The sequence below is a fragment of the Cyprinus carpio genome, chromosome B22 (assembly GCF_018340385.1).
Source record: "Cyprinus carpio isolate SPL01 chromosome B22, ASM1834038v1, whole genome shotgun sequence".
Taxonomy (NCBI): domain Eukaryota; kingdom Metazoa; phylum Chordata; class Actinopteri; order Cypriniformes; family Cyprinidae; genus Cyprinus; species Cyprinus carpio.
In genome coordinates this window covers 23,266,913-23,288,721 of record NC_056618.1, presented here as the reverse complement: position 1 = coordinate 23,288,721, position 21,809 = coordinate 23,266,913, and the positions used below count along the sequence as shown (strand labels likewise).

The window sequence follows — 21,809 nt, the reverse complement described above, 5'->3', positions numbered from 1 at the left end:
CAAGTTTTTGTGCTTTTTGATAAGAAATTATTACATTAGCCTTATATGTTACAAGAATACTCCCTCTTGAAATGCTGGAACATTGTTCAAAGTGTAAAGGACACCAAGAGCCGTCAGGGAAAATAGAAAAACGGATGTCTCCTGTACCATAATATTCGCTATTCAGTTAGTCTTTCAATCCAAGGCTCCACAGAAGATAATCTACAAGTAAGTTTAACAATATTAGTATTCAATATATCTTGAAAGTCTTGGGGACTTTGCGAGTCAATAAATATTATGCAGGTCTCTTGTGTTATAGTTGAAAATAAACATCTACTTACCAAGGACACCCTCTCCAAAAATTGTGCATAACCCAATTTGCAATGGCCCTGTGGGGGCCGCATTATTGTAGGAGAATAATCAAGCCAAACAAAGGCGCTTTTGGAAAAGTAGATAATTTGATTTTGTCATACATTTACATAATTGGGTTTACTTTTGGTCTAATTTGTCAGATGCCTGTGTGCCAAAAAAGGAAAGCTCTGCCAAAGCCTCGACAGGCAAAGAGGCTTTGTGTGGTTATGTGTTGTTCTGTAAACTCAAGAATGTACTTGTGATGTACTCTACACCAGCAGTTGCTCAAAACTTGCGTTTGAATCATCAGTGGCAAATAATCCTTTACATATGTAAACATACTTACAGACTGTCAGAACTTGTAGTCGTCTCTCTGAGGATCAGGAAACAGTCCTTCATAAAATGCACTGCACACATCTGAATATTTGGGTTGAACTGTTCTGGAACAGTGTTGTAAATACAACTTAACCACTGATTTCTAGTTGTGTCCTCTTTTGGAAGGCCAAACAAAGTAGCTTCGCTTTCACAACGAAAAAGTGTCTCAACAACATGGTGCCGGCAACAGCAAGAATCAAAGTTACGCCTTCTTTCTTTGCGTGAACATTTGGGCGGTGTTATGCAAATCTTCCCAAATCGTGATGTATGATATGCTGTAAAAAAATAGCCTGTCCACCAGGATGCGCTTTCACGAGCCGAAAAATCACAGTATATGCATTTTGAACTGTCTTAAGACAAAGGTGTTTTCATAAATGTCAGGTTGAGGCAAGTTGTCGCATATAGCCTACGTTTGTTGTGATTTTAAAATTAACCATGATTTTACTCCAAATTAAATCAGAAAACATGGTTACTATAGTTAAACCATGGTAACCACAAATTAACCATGGTCTCGCTACACTAACCATAGTTTAACCATGATATTAGTTGTAAAACTGTGGTTATACAAAAAGTAATCAATATGCCAAAAAACATGGTTTCTACACTTTTACTATAATAAAACCATGGTTAATTTTCGTAAACTAGTTTCTGTTGGATTGTACATGTCAGCTTTTACATTATTGCTGTTTAATTGATCGTTTTGTGTTTCGTTATACAATTTAAACACATTTAATAATACCTATATAATATAATTCAGGTGCTGGTAAAGTTTGTTATGGGAGATTTGTTATTTTTATTTATTTATTTTCATTAAACCAAACCTGAGAAATATTCAGTGCAGTTTTTCATGAAGGAACAATATATCTTTTCAGGCTCCTTTTTTATTATTGTTCATTAATGTACAGTACAGTTAATGTACGATACATATAGTCTTATCTGACAGTTGTAAAATCAAGTACAATATCATCTAAGTTCCACTTCCCATATCTGTTTATGCAACATTGTTCAAACAAGAAAACATATGTCTCACATAATTTATGAAACCCAAATCATTCCCGCTGATTAAAACTTACAGAGGAAGAACCATAAATAATGACATTTTAATAATCACAATCCCACAAGCAGTAAATGTTCCCACAGAACCCATCAAGGTTGATGGAATGATGTTAGAATTCCTCCCTCACACTTCTCTCAGCAGAATTCCATAAGGTCGAATCGAGTTCTCCACAATTGCTCTTTCTTCTTTACGAGAAGTGCCCTGAGGAATCTCAATCAGCCAGTAGTCGTCCCTCTCACACACTGTCCTCATTTTTGGATTGATTCTGTTCTGCAGCAGGACTTGGTATCTCTTTCCGGTTTCTTTACATGTAAATTCCTTGGTGTATTTTACAGCCTTGTTGATATCCCAGGTGGAATAAATCCCTCTCCCAAACACTTGTCCAGTGCCTGCTCCGTAATTGGATTTAATAATGGATTTAGCACTAAACAAGCTGGTTCCATGATAGGACACCGGCCACTCACCAGCCAGAATGACGACTCCATCCATTCGTGCCCAACCAGGCATTTCCATCGGGATACTTATCCAGGACTTTCAAAGCAATGCGTTTCCACTCAAAAGGACGGATGTGGCTCGTTCCCACGTGTGAAGGGGGTGTCATCTTTTACATTTGTGCAGTCGTAATCAAACTTTGGGTCAAAGAATTTGTCCATGTTCACAAAAAGCTCCTTTGGGTTGAGAATGTCCAGAGGAGTTGAGGCTTGGAGTAGGAACCTTGTGAGTTCTTGGTCACCCTTTGGCTTTTCCAAATCATTGTAAGCCTTCACAGCAACACCTGTGAAGTTAGACAGTGCCTGCAGAAGAACATTGGTGTGTACAAGAGCCATGCTCAATGATCAGGAAAGACAAAAAAAGATGTGGGCGCTTATCAAAGAAACTGTATTTATATACAGACTCAAACAGTGGAATGGGAAAGTGGTTATTTGGAGTTCCAGTTTTGCTGATCTTGAAAAATCCCCGAAGAGGAACTGAAATTTGGCATACCACAAATTGTCTTTTTTTAGCTTCCTTCTAAACTAGTGATGAACATTCCTGAACAATTTGTGCGTCTATCTATCATATGATGAAAGTACGGAAGACTGTTTCCTCCACGGAATAAAAAAATTAAAAAAGGTAATTGAGACATTTTATTTCACAGTTCTGATGTTTTTCTTACAATTTACACTTTGTTTCTCACAGCTCTGAGAAAAAAAAAAGTCAAAATAGCGAGATCTAGAATCGTGATGCTATTGCAGGGAAGACTATAAACTCAATTCTGAAATATAAACTTATGTGAGTTGTGAACTCAGAATTCGGAGAAAAAGGTCAGAACTGCGATAAAAACTAAAAACTGTGAGATGCTAGTTCAGAAACGTGAGATAAAAAGTCACAAATACCTAATGAATGAAAGACGCGGGATGTATCTCATAATTTATCATTGGCTGCATTGTAATGATTTCTTAATTTAGAATATAATTAAAGATTGTGTTTGATTGTGTATTGAATATATAACATTTTAACAAGGCTCAAATGATCAAAATGATACGATTGAAAGATCCAAAGATCAAGTAAATAAAATTATCTGAGCTTCGCATCACTACTGCGTACAAGTAAAGTTAGCTACACACAAGACAAAGAGTGCTTATATTATGTGTAGACCTAATCCTTTTTGTAGCAATCAATATAATCACCGTCCATGTTCTGATTTCAGAAAAAAAAAAAAAATCTTTCATTCATGTACTCACCCTCATATTGTCCCAAAAAATTATGCTGTTGTTTTTGTTTTCTGTAAATCATGGGTTTTCATGAGTAATATTTTTACTACTTATATGGTTCAGAATTTTTTTTTTTTTTTTTTTTTTTTTTTTAGTTTTAAATTGCAAAACTGTGTTGTTGTTTCGAAAGAAGCATAAATGATGGGTTTGTATTGATATAAGGGTGAGTGATGACAGTATTTTCATTTTTATGTGTACTTTTACTTGAAGGAAGGTCTTACAGGTTTGGAACGACATGAGGCATGACAGGATTTTCATTTTAGGTTAACTATCCCTTTAAGAAAGATAATCAACTTAATTTGAGTTTTTTATGAAAGAAATGAAGAATTTAAAGCTGTACTTTCTCCCTTGCACTACCAGAATGTCAGGATTTAGAGTAAATTTCAAATGCTACTTCCTTTTCTGATTTGTTTGTGCAGCCTAAATGAGGCCAGGGGCGATCAAACACAACATTTCTTCAGTTACAGTAGCCTACATTTAATCAGCATTACGCACAACATAGTTTTCTTTGTGCGTAAGAAAAGGAAGTCTGATTGTATCACGTTATGAGTAGGCTAATTGAGAGAGAAATAAAACACGATTGTGAGGTATGAAAGTGATCACGTGACATCCTTTGGGTCATTCACGTCTGTGTTAAGTAGAATTAATAAATGTAAGTGTCCAGCAGCTTTACATTAAGTCATCCTTTTTAAAACTCTGTCACACAACTGTGTACAGTTATTAAGTATAGAAGTTTTCGCATCGTTGACGGTTTGTTAAAACCTGCTTGCAGGCAGCGCCACCTACCGGTCGAGACAGGTACTGTTCAACAGCAGGCTACACAAATACCATCCAAATAAAAGTGCTTTTGCGTTCCATTGTTTCTCTTATATGCACTAGAATGATGTCTTTGACTACTGAGCCTAGTCTGACTTTCTTTTAATCTACTAGAGGATCTGAGTTATTAGAGTAAGATTAGAGAACCTGATATTGTTATTTCCATTTCCACTGTGTTGTAGGCAAATAGCCTTAACTACGAAAATTAACCACGAATTAAAAATGTATAAACTACGCATATTTTATATATCTATATATATATATATATATATATATATATATATATATATATATATATATATATATATATATATATATATATATATATATATATTGATATATGTTTTTTTTTTTTTACTACAACTTAAACCAAAAAAAATGGTTACTATAGTTAAACCATGGTAACCACAAATGAATGGTTTTGCTACACTAACCATAGTTTATGGTATTTGTAGTAAAACTGTGGTTATACAAATGGTAATCAATACGCCAAAAAACCTTGGTTACTACACTTTTACTACAATAAAACCATGGTTAATTTTCGTAAGGGTTTACCAGGACAATCTGTTCAAAAAGCTCTTGGCTCAGCTTACAACTGACCAGTGAGGGCTGCATTATTGTTACACAATAACCGAACAAAACTAATTTATTTATTTATTTACCTATTTATTCATTCAGTCATTCATAAAATAACATATTTTGGTCTGTATGGTTGGTTTGCTTGACAAATAAGACACTACTGCTCTACCAATTTTAATTTTTTAGAATAGAATAGAATAGAATTTTGGCCCTGCGAGACAAAAATGCAGATCAGGCTATTTAGCTCTGTATCCACAAGGGCGCGCAACAAACTAAGAAACTATCAGTTAATACCTAAAACAGTCTAAAACACTCTCAAACATATTTGATCGTGATGTTTACATCATAAAGTTATATATAATATTTCCTCAAGACATTCTGACTACAAAAACACGATTATTTTATTTGTCATTTGGTAATAATATAGCCTCACGCATCCGCGAGCGAGAGACGCGACGCAAACGCGCCACTGGAAAGTTCTCCACGAATCACATCACGCGGCGACGAGGGCCTTGCCTTCTGATTGGTCACGGGCTGGTGACGTAGGAGTCCAGACGCGTCGCGTACAGTAGTCTAGGTTGATTCGCGTCCAGTCAGACGTGAAGGCAGCCGCGGAAGTATCGGCTTTCAGTTCAACATGGCTTCAAGTGCGACGAGCTGAGGAAAACCAGGGCTATTTTCTATTTCACCACTCCCGAGGCGACAAACGAGGGAAAAGACTTGGGAAATATATTCAAGAGCCGCTTTTATTCAAGTAAGCAAGTCCTGTTCTTGTCAAAGAGTTTTGAGAGTTGTTTGTGTACCGGTTTGTAACTCCGGCGCGTGCGCACTGTAACCTGAACGTTAGCTGCGTAGCGTATTTTCAGTTAGATTGTCAGTTACGAAAACTTCAAATTATTTAACGGTTAGTGTCTTTAATTGTGCTGTTTTGTGTTTTAGTGGATTTATAAAGATATTAGTTCGAATAGATAGTTAGTTTTAATGTCGGAAGTGCTGTTATAAAGAGTCAGTGGGGGTCGAAAAAAGTTTTGAGGCAAATATGATTTTAACATAACGTTAGTTGTGTCGCGTAGTAAAACATGACTAGTTTGTTAAATACCGCTAATAAACAGGTTTCAGAAGAGTGAAATACTAAAATAACTACTTGTTTATTACGTTGACTGCTTATAAAGGCTCTCAACGGTTACGTTTCTATTAGCGGAATTGAACTTTCTGTTTTTAAGTCTGTCGTTCCTTAAGGTTGACATTTATTGCTTCTCTAGTGCGCCACATAAACGTGATAAATGTGACATTTCTAATTTAGGTGATGAAATAGGTTTATTAATAAGGGGTGAGTGATATTGAAACCAAGCGTGTAAACCCCTCAGGCTAGAGCTGGGCTTGTCTGAACTCATGTTGTACTGTAAAACACAGCAACCTGTTGTTGTTTAGTTTGGTTACCAAGTGATTTCTCTCAGTTCACTAATAAATCAATGGCATGTTGTGTGTCATAATCATGCCATAGATTTGACTGTAATTCTTTCACCTCTCTGAACGGACAGTCATTTCTGGGAATTATGTTTCCGGGGAATGCTGTGATGCAAACTAACCCTTCCATGGAAAGCCATGAAGGGAGCATCACAGCCCAGTCCCTGTCATCCGTTCTTTGTTAAACCCTTTAGAGAAGTCAGTAGGGTAGTGTTTGTGTCTTTGTTTATTCTGGTGATATCGGCCCGTGTTGGTCAGATATGACAGTGATGGTCCCAGCTGATTGTGTAACTGCAAAAGTCACGCAAACTTCCCTCTTCTTTCTTTGCCAGCAGAGTGTGGAGAAGCTCAATTAGAAGCCTCTTGTTCTCCAACGGATGACGCAAGCTGACATCACTTGGTCTAGACAGTTACATGGGGAGGGAAACAAAAGCAATTATGGCCATGTTTTGTTTCGGAAAGACAGAATTTAATATGTAAAAGTTTCTTGAAACATGTCCAAACGTATCTGGTACATACTGCACCAATAGCGTAAGAAACTGAAGCCTTTTTAGGATTATATAGAATTATTATTATTATTATTATTATTGCAATATGACGTTATTTAAGTGCCAATTTAACACATGTGTCAGCTTAAGTATGCAAATAATAATAATAAAACATAATTGAACTAATTTTTATACTCACAGATGTTTTTGTAATTTTAATGCATATATAATAAAAATATAATTATAATATATTAAATGGAAATATTTTTTCCTGTGGTTTATTGACATTGATTTATTGCTTTTCCAAACTACAGTGGAATAAAAAAATAATAATAAATACCCAATTTAAAAATAATAATAATAATTTTTCTATTAATGTGGACCGAATTGTTGACATATTTCATCTTCGTTACTTCTGTTTTTATTGCTTGTTTGTTTTTTTACCTAAATTATTGCTGCAAGATTAGATGATTATCATATGAAACTGAATTTTTTAAAGGAAGATGTGTCATCTAGCATGACTGTTATTGAATTGTTTCCCAATAAATCAAATGTTTATTTTTTTTATAACCTTGTTGCTGTCTTCTTGACAGTGCAATCTACATTTAAACTGTAATCTTGTAAAAATGAAGACAAAAAAAGTTTAGTAACTGAAAATAGTGATATGTAATTTAGATATTACATGTAATTAATATAAAGAATTATTATATAGTTATAATAAATGAAATGAACAAATAGTCCATTAAAATGTGACGGTTTATTGCACTTTAGATCATGATCCTGGTTATTTATTAGCTGTTTCTTTGTTAGTTTTGGCTCAAAGCTGTGTGTGTAATTCAAACAGCCAGTTTGTATTTTGGTGCACAAAGCTCTGTTGTGTAGTACAGGGAGGGTACAAAGCTCTCTAGCAGTGATTTAACTCAAGATAGCGGACTGAGGGATGGGCTGAGGACCCTTCCTGCTTCCATTTGGAGTGTTTTCTCATGTTCTCGTCGAATCTCATTCATGTGTTTCAGTGAGGAATAATACTGCTGCTGTAGCAGTGTTTTGATTTGTATATATTACTGCCTTACTGATGCAAGTGTTCAGTTTCTGGAATTTAGGTAATGGTTCATGTATTAAGTGTGAATTAGTGCCGGGAAGAAGTGCCATGGGGGCCAGCGTGATTGGTGCTGGTTCAAGTCCAGCAGGTTACATAAACACTGAGTAATGTTTATTTCACAAGCCTTTATTTGAGTATAATATTGGTGGCAGTAACTTGACTGTGATGCTTAGGCTGACAGAATGTGTCTTAAGCTCACCACAAAGAAGTTTTACGAGTTGTAGTTTTGAGTCAGTGTACATCTAAAAGTATTTTACTTTATTATTATTTAGTTTTATCATTTATTTATTATTTTATTTTGTATTTATTTTTCTTTGTTTTATAATTCATTTAACTTAGTTTTTTTTATATAATTTTGTATTATTCGTAATAATTTATTTACGTGATTCTTATTTGATTTTAGATATATTTTTTAAATATTTTTACAATGTGTTTTTACACTATTTCTCTCTATACTTCTCTGTGGCCTCCTGGTTTGTAAACTCCTTCTGTAGAACACAATTGTAGCACTAATGGCTGTTCCTCTACTAAGTGCTAATTGAGCACAAGGAATGTGCATTCAAGGAATGTTTAACTCTGATAGTGATATACAGAGCACGTACACCATAGCTGTGACGTTTTCTCTGCCGTCAGTCGTAACTATCTGATTAGCAAGCCATGTAGTTCCTGCAACGCCTGTCCTGGAAGTAAATGGGATTTCAAGGCATCATTTGCACATCTTGGGTCCGAAGGAACACAGGTGATCTGGGAAACCCGTCTGATGTGGAAATACAAAGACGGAAACAGGAGTAAATGCGAAGTGAAAAGCTTTTTTTATTGAGAGATGTTGAGTGGTTTTGAGGTCAGGAAGATCTCATGGTGGTTTTTCCTCCCCCAGTTTTCCCATAACTGGCCACTCGATCAGTTTCTCTATGAAAAAGCCTTTGTTTTCCTGTATCAAATCACCTCACCAATGCAATTACACGTTTTTCTTGAGCAAAAACCTCCAGGATGAAGTCAGGGGTATTTTTAGGTATATGTCCCTGAATTTCTGCCCTTTATAGGTTTCCCTGGGACTGTCTGTGTAATATTATGTAATGCTTTTTCCTTTGGATGCAAAGTACGTCTGTCCTCGGTTTTGACGGCACCCCAGGAACGTGCGTGTGGCTTGTGTTGCTGGATGTGGCCTTCGCTCTGTCATTTAGTCGAATCAGCAGCAGTGTGGTTCAGTGTCGGTTTCGTGACCCCGGGACGAAATGAAGGCTGGAGTTGCTCGGGTTTGGATGGAATCGTGAAGGCGTCACGCTGTGCATCTGGGTCAGTGTTGTGCTGGTAGAGGGCGGCAACTGACAGTAAGACAGCAGACGGTCCAGTAAGAGGGAAAAAAGCAGCATGCACTCATGTCCCTGTAGGTTTTTTTAGGCATATCCAAATGCAGATCAGTTTCTGAATGTTTTGAACCTTGTTTAGGTTTTCATGCCTGCTTGTTATAACTATTTAAGGAGTCATATGATGCTACATGCACTTTTACAAGTTGTTTGAACTGAAATGTGTGTTGGCAGTGTGTGTACACAACCACCCTATAATGTTAAAAATCCACCCAGGGTTTTTGTTTGTTTTTTATCTACTAAAATTGTTACCCCTTTCTCAAATGGAGCCGATCTCAGATGTCTGTCATTGTGACCTCACACATACAGGCCCCCTCCCACGATAGTTTCAGCACAGACTGGACTGGCGTCTTAGCTTAAACCCGTCCTGAGTGAGCTGTCATCAGTCCACCACTGATTTACCACCAGAGCAGATGTAGACAAGAATGACTCTGATTGAGGTGTTCTGTTGTTGGATGTAATGATGAACATAGCAGTTGTTATTTACTCCTGACATCTGAGCTGCTGAAGATGCAGTGGATTATGTTTGTTTCTGAAGGGAATGCACCCTCGATCTACATAAATATGTCTATGTTCACGCAAATCATTCGTGATCCAACCTCACCTACAGAAGAAGTGAGTAAGGTTTTTAATGGGTCTTTGCAAATCGCTTTTCCTAAAAATTTGCTAATTGGCAAGTTACACGATGAATGCGACTAAAGTAAACAGTCCCTCTGAAAGCTGTGGCTTGGAAGAGAGGGGCAGAGTCAGCAGAGCTCATTAACATTTAAAGGAAAATGCTACAAAACGGCTTGCTCTGAATAGAGCGGTTTTTGACAGGGTAAAAAAAGGTGTTTTTTACACTACCATTGAGAAATTTTAACCAAACTATGTTACCGACCCTTCATTAAGACCCTAAAGAATCAAATCAACTTGTGGAAAATGGGCATCCGATGACCCCTTTAACTATGTAATCTGTATACATGATCCATATAAATAAATATGTCATTTTGAGGCAGCCCTGATTAATATCAGACATGTTTGATATTTAAGATTTAAATCGGGATGATGACGGCTATATGATTAGGTCAGTACTTTCACAATAGCCAATGTGCAACCATAACAGCAGCTGTACGGCTCTGCTGGATAGTGGAGACAGGAAACTGCTACTTGATATTTTGTAGTAACATGACTGTCTGAATAATGTGTCGAGAATGTATCACAAACGTAAGGAGAAAGAGAAGCGCTGGGGTAATAATATCTTGTAGTGTGTGATGCGGCATGATTTTGAAATCTTGTAGTGTGTGCATGTTTTAGATTTGAGGGAAGGTAACCTGTAAAGATTCTCGTTATGTGTGTGTTGCAATTTTTTTTTGTAATATTGCATTTTTTTCTTGGATATGCAGACATCTTCCAAAACAGGAATGTTGATTACATTCATGTTCATTAATTCAATTTTGTAAATCATAAATTAACTAACTTGAGTTTTGTGGCCTGAATTTTCATGACCTTTTATAGGTGCATAAACATAACAATTTGACAAATCCAGTAATTTATTTATTTATTTATTTTTCTCAGAAACCTTCATTTTAACAACTTTTAAACAAAACATTAATGGGAACTTCTTGGTATTGAAACATTTAGCCTATTACAAGACCGTTGCTCCATGCATTTGCTCTCATTTTCAACACCACATCCTTGATTTAATGTTGCTGACATGCTGGAAAAAGACTTCATAAAGCCACCAGCTACACGGATCCCTTTTAACGCAGTGCTCTCGCTTTGAATAGCCTCCATTGATCGCAGGTTCTGAATGAGATCGGTAAACCTCTGAGATGGCTCTCTTCTTCAATGAAATGAAAGCCCGTTATGACTCACAAATTCATTCTGCTGATGCTTTATAATAGTAAATGTCCCACCCAGATAGACAATATTGCCAGTAATCGTGATCATACAATGAGACAGGCTGGGCTGAATGATAGAAATACAGCCAAAGTGGTGTATTTTTCAATTGAATTAGTCATTTTGACTATTATTTCTGTCATGGTTACCATTTGCCTCCAGCTGTTTAGATGATTCACAGAAATCCGGAACAATCTGTAACGTACTAGCCGTTCCTCAGTGGTTTGATCAGTTTCACTTTGAATCTCTCTTCTAACTGTCTCAGTTGACTGCTTCAGCAGAATTAAATGTTCAGTGATAAAATACTTAATGTAACACATTTCTATGTTGATTCCTGTATTTTACTGTATTTTTAATTTTACTGAAAGAAGTCTCTTTTGCTCACCAAGGCTACATGTATTTGATCAAAAATACAGTAAAAACAATAACATTGTGAAATATTATCATGATTTAAAATAACTGATTTTATTTTAATATATTTTAAAATGTCATTTATTCCTGTGATGCAAAGCTGAATTTTCAGCATCATTACTCCAGTCTTCAGTGTCACATGATCCTTCAGAAATCACTCTAATATACTGATTTGCTGCTCAAGAAATATTATTATATTCAATGTTGAAAACAGTTGCCAATACTTACTCTCTTTTTCAGGGTAATTATATGAATAAAAAGGAATAAAAAAGCCTTTATTTTAAATAGAAAAATCTAATTTAATAATCAATTTAATACATCCTTCCTGAATAAAAATATTAAAAAATATTTCTTTAAAAAATAAATCTTACTATCTCCAAATATGTAATGGTTGTATATATCAGTGCAATCGTTTTTCTTTTTAATGTTTATTTATTTTAATCATTAATTTATAAATGTATTGCTTGTTTCACAATTTTGCTTAAGCTCTAATCATTTAATACCACTGCAAAATGTAATATTAAAAATTAAATATGGATTTTGGTCCATTTGTCCATTTATGATGTTGTGATTGTGATGCCTAAATTTACTAAACTTAAAACATTCAAGTTTAGTTTTTTTGTGTTTTTTTACATTTTTAGACAAAATTCTATATTTATTTGAATATTTATAAAAGGATTATAATATTTGGTTATCGGCCATGACTGATAAATTAATATTGGCTTATCAGTACTGGCCATAATTTTGAATATAGGAATACCCTAGACAAGAGGAGCTTAACTAAATAAAACAGAAAGATTCTTAAAATATATATACATAAATCTTCTTTTTTTTTTTTTTTTTTTTTTTTTTTTTTTATAATTGCCCTATTAATCTTGTGGCATTTGAATGTGACAGCACCCAGAGTAACTTTTCCCTCTCTTGAATATTTAGTCTCTCAATCAATGTGTCTGGCTTTGCCATTGCAAACACGTTTGGCCGCACTTAGCATGCTTAATTTGTTTCTCTAATTGCATTAGCTTCAACTGTTTCCAAACAAGTGTCAGCAGGATTTTCCTCTATCTCCTGGGATCGTCTGCCCTGAGTTGGCAAGCTCGGCTTTCCCAGCTAGTCATGTGAAACCCGTTGAAGTCCTTCTCTGCGGCCAGATAGCTCACACTCGTTTGGCTCTTCCTAACAAGACCTTTACCCAATGATGAAAAGCAAACAAGGACAAAACAATACAACTCAGGTTTGGCATCAGACCACATAAAGCAAACAGAAGCTAGTTGACAAAAACAAGTTGAACTCTTACAGAGCAAGCTCCTTCCTTCCAGATATTTTCGCTCATCAGGGTATAAGAGGTGCACGTTGATCCAAGAAGAACATCAGGGTTTTTCCCTCATGACAGCTCAGAAGGGTTTAGCGGCAGAGCAGATTATCAGCAACACACATTTCTGGATGTCTTCCATGTGCTCATCGTGACACAGCAGAATGTGAGCCGTGTCCTTAACTCACTCTTGAGAAAACATGGGAAACCCCTGATGGTGATCCATACCATGCCACAAGCCTGAGGACTTTTTTCCCCTCACATCATGCATGCTTCCTTTTCTTCCCACTCCTTGAAAGACATCTCATTAGCCTCTAGTGGCATGTGAGAGATCAGAGAAGATTAGAGGAACCGTGTGAGGCATCCATCAGGTCACGCACCGCATGCAACAGTCACGAAATAAGCTCCTAAGCTTTCATAATTCACACCATCTGCAAGCCTCCTATTTGATTATCAGACAGGCACTTTTGAATCAAATCAAATTGAATAAGGAGCAAATCCTTGAGGTAGAAAAAAACATACAAAAAAATATAAAGAGATAAAAAAATACCCATGTATATTGCACAGTTTTTTGTCCTGAACTGTAGTTTATTTAGCTAGGTTGGTTTTCTTCTTGCTTGAAGGAATTCCCCCTTCTCGTCTCCACCAGTGATGACTTCATCCATCCTATTTTTAGTGTTTACTGCTAAATAACAAATCAGTTTATTCAAATACAAGGTGTTTAGATGGTTTTGGAGAGGCAAATTGTAAAACTTTTAGATGGAATTCCCCCTCCTTGTTTTCTCCACTAATGACTTTTCGTCTTGTTTCTCGTGTTAAGTCCTAAATAACGAATCCATTTATTGAAATTTGACACGTTTAGATGGGTTTTGGAGACCAAACTAAAGCTTTTTTTTGTTCTTGAAGGAGTTCCCCCTTCTCGACTTCACTACTCTTGACTTTTTTTCACCCTATTTTTAGTGTTTACTGCTAAATAACAAATTCATTTAGTGAAATACAAGGTGTTTAGATGGTTTTGGAGGCCAAATTTAAGAACTTTCTTCCCTCTTTAAGGAATTCCCCCTCCTTGTCTTCCCCACTAATGACTTTTCGCAGGGCCCCAAACTAACATTTTAGAGCAGTGGCACCAGCGCCACTAAATTCTACGGATGGTGGCGCCAGGAGCAGATTTGGTAGCGCTGGGGGTGGTGTGCGGAAGTATTAAAATATAGATAATTTAATCATAGAATTACTGTTGTTTTGCATTAATAAGTGCAGTTACTAATAATATTACATGTTCGTCTCTTGTTTATTTTTCTTTTGTTAATTGTTTATACAGATTTGACACATTTGACTATTTATACCACGACACCATAACAGTTAGCGTTACTGCTTCTGGTTTCCTGACATATGTCAGCACTGATTATAACAGAGAATTCAAACTAGGGCTGTGCAATACGGACAAAAAAACCTATTGCGATTTCTTTGATCAATTTTGCGATTTCAATTTTAATCACGATTTTGACATACACAGACATGCTTTACAGTCATAAATGCATTCAGTATGAATTTGAAACATATTTCCAAAATCTTTTCTGTTCACATCTTTCGCATCTATTACCGTGTGCAGTGTGAATGCTCTGATCCGTTAACATGGACTCGGAAAAAAAATGCACCACAGACGGAGTGTGTGAACCTGGCTTTACGTAGGCATATGCCCAGTCTGCTGTGTTCTTCTTGCGGTCCATTCAGGTGCGCTGCATTCTGATTGGATTGTATAGCATACTGCGGAAGGTCGGGGCCGCGAAAAACCGTACTATAAAGCGATTTAGAAATCGCGCATGCTCAAATCGTGATGTTATGATGATTTCGATTAATTGCACAGCCCTAATTCAAACCTTATCATTGTGTGGCGAATTCAAACCCTTCTCACTGTATCTCGCAGCACTGTTGCATCTGTGACAGTAATAGTGTCGCGAAATCAACTTTGGCTCCCGAGTAAAGCTGTTCTGAGCTCGGACAAGTTCATATGCGTCGCGGTCCGAGCTAATAAACGGTTTGCGCTACGCAGCTGAAACATAGCACAGTTTAGTTTAGTTTTCGTTTGATTTGCCTTTTGATGTTTCACAAATGTAACAGAGCTTATGTGTTGGGCAACGTGGTGGTCGCGCCAGTGCGACCGTTCACAAAAACTTGTCGCACCAGCAGAAAAAATGGTCGCAGTCTGGAGCCCTGTTTCATCTTATTTTTTGTATTTAGTCCTAATAACGAATCCATTTATTGAAAAATGACTCATTTAGATGGTTTTGGAGGTGAAATTTTTTTTTTGTTCTTGAAAGAACTCCCCCTTCTAGTCTTCACCAATACTGACTTTTTCATCCCATTTTTAGTGTTTCCTCATAAATAACAAATTAATTAAAAAACGTTTAACTTTTTTCCTCCTCCTTGTCTCTACTTTTTCGTTATATTAACAAATCCATTTATTGAAATATAATACGATTTAAATGGTTTAGATGGTTTCGAAAGCCAAACCGAAGGATTTTCTACCTTCTTAAATGAATTCCCCCTTCTTGTCTCCACAACTGATGACATCTGTGTCCTGTTTTTAGTGTTTCCTCCTAAATACCAAATCCATTTATTGAAATATGATGCGTTTAGATGGTTTTGTAGGTCAACCTGAAGGAATTGCCCCTTCTTGTCTCCACCACTCATGACTTTTTTCACCCTATGTTAAGTTTCCTCCTAAATAACAAATCAATTTAATGAAATACGATGCGTTTAGATGCAACACATCAGGTTTGCGATGCCACTAGTCGCAAGGTAGCAGTTCTTCTCTGTTAATGTTGACGTTTTTTTCGAACCTATTTTTAGAAAGGTTATTTGAAGAAATGGTCTGTCAGGTACCTTTGGTGCTTCCTTCTCGTTTCAATACAACTTCCCCGTTTTAATACCTTTAGTAGTTCTTTCATTTGTTTTGTTTTTTATGGGTTTTATGTGAAATCTGGATGTTATGTAGAATAAAACCAGTGTGTGCTTCATTCCTGTGAAAATCTCTATCCATGGTGCTTTCTCATCTTTTTTTCTCCGTCTTCCAGTAAAGATAATGGTGCTTTACAGGAAGAGGACATTTGGGAACTCAATAGTAATCAGTATTGATTGTCCTTTGTGGCAGGGGGTTAGCGAGATGGACACCTCCTCTTTCTGGGATGCATTGACTGCTCAGGCATTCGACGGCATAAGAAATATGGATGTAACCTCAGAGGTTGTTAAGTGTTTTTTTTAAGATGTGAAATTAAAATAATCTTGTTTACTTCAAGTCCCTGTTTTTTTTCTGTGCACGTTATTGCAGAGAAGAACAAATTGTATTTATAATCCTAGACTTTTTTCTAACTTTTCTTTTCAGCTGAAATATTAAAGATAGCAAAATTAATATTGACCATTAATTATATTAAACATTACTTTATCCTTTCTGTCATTGCTTTCACATTTAGGCAAGTTTGGCAAGGCAAGTTTAATTATATAGCACATTTCGTACACAATGGTAATTCAAAGTGCTTTACATAAAAGAAAGTAAAATAATCATGAAGAAAAATAATTTAAAAAAACAAGCAATTTTAAAACTTTGAAAATGATTTAAAAATTGACTTATTTAAAATGAATTTAAAACAGTTAAAATAGAAAATGATTTTACATAAAATACAGTGAATACGTAAGATAAAGTGCATTACCATTACCATTATAAGGCACTTTTTTTTGTGGGTGAATCCAGCCACTTCAATAGGAATTCATGGAATCTGGAATTTTGCTTGATCACAACTTCTGACTTCACAAATTAAGATATTTTTGATGAAATCCGAGAGCTTTCTGACCCTCCATAGACAGCAACATAACTACCACGTTCATACCCCGAAAGGTAGTAAGGACATCATTAAAATAGTCCATGTGACATCAGTGATTCAACTGTAATGCTATGAAGCTACGAGAATACTTCTTGTGCACAAAGAAAACAAAAATAACGGCTTTCATCAACAATTTCTTCTCTTCCGTGTCAGTCTTCGACCCAGCATTCAGGACAGAATGCGTTTTGAGTTCTTAAACTTGCAGGATGTTTTTATAGCACAGTGACCTCTTATACTGTTAGTCAGAAGTTCTCAGTTCTCAGTTCATGACCCCTTTAAAGTTCATATCAGAATGAATATACACCTTTCAGACTTGAAACTATGTATTTATTTATTTTAGGATATTATCTTTATTTAGACTGATAGTAAATCATTAATATTGGCTGTTATCAGTCATTGGCCATAAAGTGAAACTATTTATCAGCTGTGTCTACAGGAATGTTGTATGTCATATTAAAGGTGTTTTTAACTGTTCTCTGGCATATTATCAACTTCCTAATGAGAAACACAAGTTGTTTTGTGCTTCTGAGAATATCCCTTGCGTAACAATCATTGTCCCTTCATGTGATACCAAGATGTTTTTTCTCTTAATTCAAACTGCTCTGGGGTTCAAAATGTCTCAATTTTGTATCCTCACAAGGAACTCTATTCAAATATTATCCTTTTGCATGTAAGAGCCGTCCCACAATCGCAGTCAGCGAAAGCCTTCATAGGTTTCTGTGTGAAACTATATGCTCCTCTAGTTGATGATAATAGATCTATTCAGAGTGTCTGGAGAGCAGATTATTTTTGTATATTTCATCTAAAAATTCCAATTGTCACATTTACTCACCCTCATGTTCCTCCAAATGACTTTTTGTGTTTTGAGGTTTTAACACTGACAGCATAACGCTGACCCACTTGTTTTTCCACCGTTAAGGACGTCCCATGTGTCTCGTGTTTGTGTTCTCAGGTCATGGTGAGAAGACACTGACCAGGTCGCTCAGGTTTACACAGTGTGGGCTTCGGCCATCATGAACAAGACTGCAGTCTGATGCCATCGCTCTCCATTCCGCCTGCCATGGACGGGCACATCTTTTCACATTCGGACGGACCTCAACTGGATGCCGGGGGGTTCATCCATGCACCCCCTGTGGTAACTACCTCTCATTTAATTTAGCATCACATCTTAGCATCTAAAAGTGGAGCGTTTTTGGTCACACCAGTCAAAAACGTTTGAAACTACAACCTTTCGGTTACTAGCCTGTGTTGTTAACCACAGTGCCTTTGGTGTAGAATCACATTTCTTACCACAGGGATATAACACATGTTTAGTATAAATTCATAAAGTCATAGTGTTCGTTACTGGTTTCGTTTTTCGAAAACTCGGGTCATTCGCTCTGATATCTGGTGAAACCTCAAGTCTTTGGTGTGTGTGGGTGATGGAATGACGTCTTTGAGGTCACAGAGTCATTTTAACAGTTGGTAGACGCAATTCCTGATAAGCCATGCAGCTTTTTCTCGCCGTTTTGTTAAAATACTGTTATCGTGTCTCGTACTGTGACATGGTTCAGTAAAATTCAAAGAATAAGATGGTTTAAAGTGGAAAAAGGAAGTGTTAGGGTAAATATTTGGGCGGTGATAGAGTACAGTGATGTCATCACGAGTGTAAATAGCACTTGTGCAAATGAAAGGGGGTTTCCTGTAGACACAAGTTTTAGATATAGACGAATGTCTCACTATTTTTATGCAGGCTATACTCCTCTCCAGTCAATGTTGTAATGGTTAATAATGTTATTTTTGTATTAGTTCCTATTTTACTTTCAATGTGCCCACTCAGTTTAGTTCTTTTTCATTTTGTGATTGTTAGTTTTAGCCATTTGTTGTTTTAGAAAATTTATTTTAAAATAACTATATATACTAAATATATATATATCATACATTAGCGAATCGTACCTTAGCGCACATGGACGCGATGTGTGCTAATCCCCCTGTGTGTTTTATGTCAGCTGCATGTGCAGAACGCTTGTCAGAGAGGATAAGGTGACATGTTTTTTGAGCACACCTCACACCCAGCGGTAATTCTCTGAATGCACCACATGAAACAAGGATTCGGTCTTCCAACCTTTAACCATCACGTCATGTCAAGTTGATTTTTAGTAATATGTCTGAGGGAGGGAGAGGAAAGACTGTGCTTAGTTTACTTTGAAGACAGAGAATGTGCGTGGGGAGGGGCTCTCTGCTCTTTCTCTCCCTCAGTTAACATAAGCACTATCAAAAGCACAGCAATCATTTACATGACTCATAAAGCACATTAACTCCTCAAAAAAGGCTTTGGCGAGACAAAAATTTTTTTGGCAGCCACTAAAAAATTTTCAATGCAGGAAAAACCCTGGTCTTGTTTACACTTTTTACTTTGTGATTTAGTTTTTTGTAGTACATTTTATTTCAAAATTGTTTTATTTAGTCCTGTATATACATAAATATATATATACACGCGTGTGTTATATATATCAGTGGTTTTGCTTTTACTCCGTGAGTGTTATTTTTATTTATTGACGTTTTTCTAGTCAGTTTCCTTCATTTGCAAATTATATGTTCAAAACTATTATAAATAATATTTTTATTGCATACAATGCATACTTTCATCAGCCATTTATCATTTATCAGACATATATATATAATTTTTATTTTTTTTATTTTTTTTTACTGTTTTTAGCTTATCAGCCAGAACTTTAATAGCAGTACATCCCTACCTAAAACCTTTCACTTCCTCTCTTTCAGAGCCATGTGTTTGCCAACAACCCTTGGAGCTTCCCCCATCAGACCTACAGCTTGCCCTGTCCTGTGCAATCTGAAAACCAGTAAGTACCCAGACTTCTGTCTAATCACAATATCTGATACCTTCCATTGTGTTTTCCAAACCTAGAGGAAACCTAAAAGAAGTCAGAATGAAACCAAAAGTGACCCTTCCTAATTGTCTTGGTTTGTTATCGTGCGTGTCATTCCAAAGAAAAAAAAAACACCTTTGTCTTCGTAATCTTCAGACAAAATATATCTAAGATAACTTTCGTTTTCAGTTGCCCATATTTTTATATCTCCAATCCCTGATGCGTCAAATTTGTGTCCTGTTTATGGAATTAAACTGATAGATTTTTAAATGTCAATTGATGTTTACCTTAAGAAAAGCATATTGCCATTGTATTATGTCAACCGTTTCCACATGGGAAGCCCTTTTGTAATTTAAAGCAGTGGTTTTCTTAGTTATTTGACGATAAAAGACCGTATTGTGTTTGCAACCTCGATACAAGATGTCACAACAAGTCCCTTCATGTCTTCATGAACCGATAAGACGCAAGCAAAAACATCCCTGAACTTGACGTGACATATGATACGTACATGGTCTGCAATCTTAGTCGACTTGGTGAAGCCCTTGGCACTCCATAATGATTTTTCATAAACATCTGCTTTGTTGCCACCCGGTTGCGCAAAAGACTGACTCAGCTGCTTTTGTTTAAAAAGATGGCATGGAAAACATTTAAAGGGATAGGTCCCCAAAAGTTATACAGTGAAAGTCAATGGGGTCCAAACGATTTTGTTTTTGGACCCCATTGACTTTCATTGTGTAGACAAACGATCTTATTTTGTTACTTTGATGCTATGCGTGATCATTTCACGTCCTCTTGTGATCAGGTGCCATCAGAGGTCATGTGAACAAGCGGGTGTTTTGTTTACAGAGACTGTGGGAAGTCCTCTCTGTATATTTATAGCACACAGAAGTGATTTATTGTAGCAATATGGCACAGGGAACTGAGGTGGATGAGATATATGTGTACAAAGGTCGATGAGTTTGAAAACGCTGAAATAAGGGTCTCGGTTTTAGAAAGAATAACAGTTTGTGGTTGATGCTAGCGTCAGTGCTACATCCTCCACCCACTCCTTGGTGGAAAAACATCTCGATGCATTCACAGAATTTCATCGCTGGCATGGTGAAAACCTTTAATGCTGCTTTGACATTCATTAAAAAATATATTCAGCATCAACTTATGCAGACAGACTAGGAAAATACCAACTTCACGCTTATTAGTGTATGCTTCGCATTACATTCTTCCACAGCAAGACACCAGATACCAGTTTTCCCACTTTCATGAGTCATAGCTAAACAGATGATTCAAACCTCACAAATGTTGTTCATTTAGACAAGATTGTTAATATTTTCTTTTCTTAAATTGAAGTAAATTTATTATCATAATTGTTTGTTAAATTATTATAGTATGTTATAACATTTTAATGTTATATAGTTCAAGTAATTATATTACTAGTAATTATTATTAACTATAACTAAAATTCTTATTATTCTAATAATCAATTATTCTAATAATTATAGAAAATAAAAAAATAATTAATAACAATACAATTAGTATGTTTACGATTGTTACTACTGTTATACATCAATAATTATATTAATATTATTACTATTATTATATAAATTACTATCGATTAATAGTGATATTAATCAATAAAAATAATTCGTAATAACATTATTTATATTATTCTAACAATAATTGACTACATATTTTCAAAATAATTATTATTATTATTAACTTAAAAGATGGAAAAAAGATTATTTGTAATTCAGAATACTATTAATATTAATAATAATACTATTATCAATACAATAATAACGATAATTAACATTGTTGTTTATTATTATTAATAGTAATTGCTATAAATTGATAATTATATTACTAAATAATAATAATGATAATAACAAGAACAACAATAGTAATAATAATGATAATATTAATTCAAAATTTGTGTTATTATTATTATTATTATTATTATTATTATTATTAGTGTTAATACTAACAACAAAAACTACAATGTTCAACAATGTTTATTATTATTAATAGTAATTGCTATTAATTAACAATTAATGTATATTACCAAATAAAAATAATGCTAACAAGAACAACAATAGTTATACAAATAATAATGATTATTATTATTATTAAT

General features: G+C 35.5%; 1 protein-coding gene across 1 annotated transcript in view; it reads left to right on the top strand.

Moving 5' to 3' along the window:
- The first annotated feature begins 5,479 nt into the window (after positions 1-5,479).
- The window catches only part of LOC109071587 (protein strawberry notch homolog 2-like), a 51,782-nt gene continuing 35,452 nt past the window's right edge, over positions 5,480-21,809 (top strand). The window contains exons 1-3 of the mRNA XM_042748902.1: positions 5,480-5,665; positions 17,767-17,949; positions 19,578-19,657. Coding sequence (XP_042604836.1) covers positions 17,848-17,949; positions 19,578-19,657 — 182 coding nt within the window. The 5' untranslated portion in view covers positions 5,480-5,665; positions 17,767-17,847. The remainder of the gene's footprint in view (positions 5,666-17,766; positions 17,950-19,577; positions 19,658-21,809) is intronic.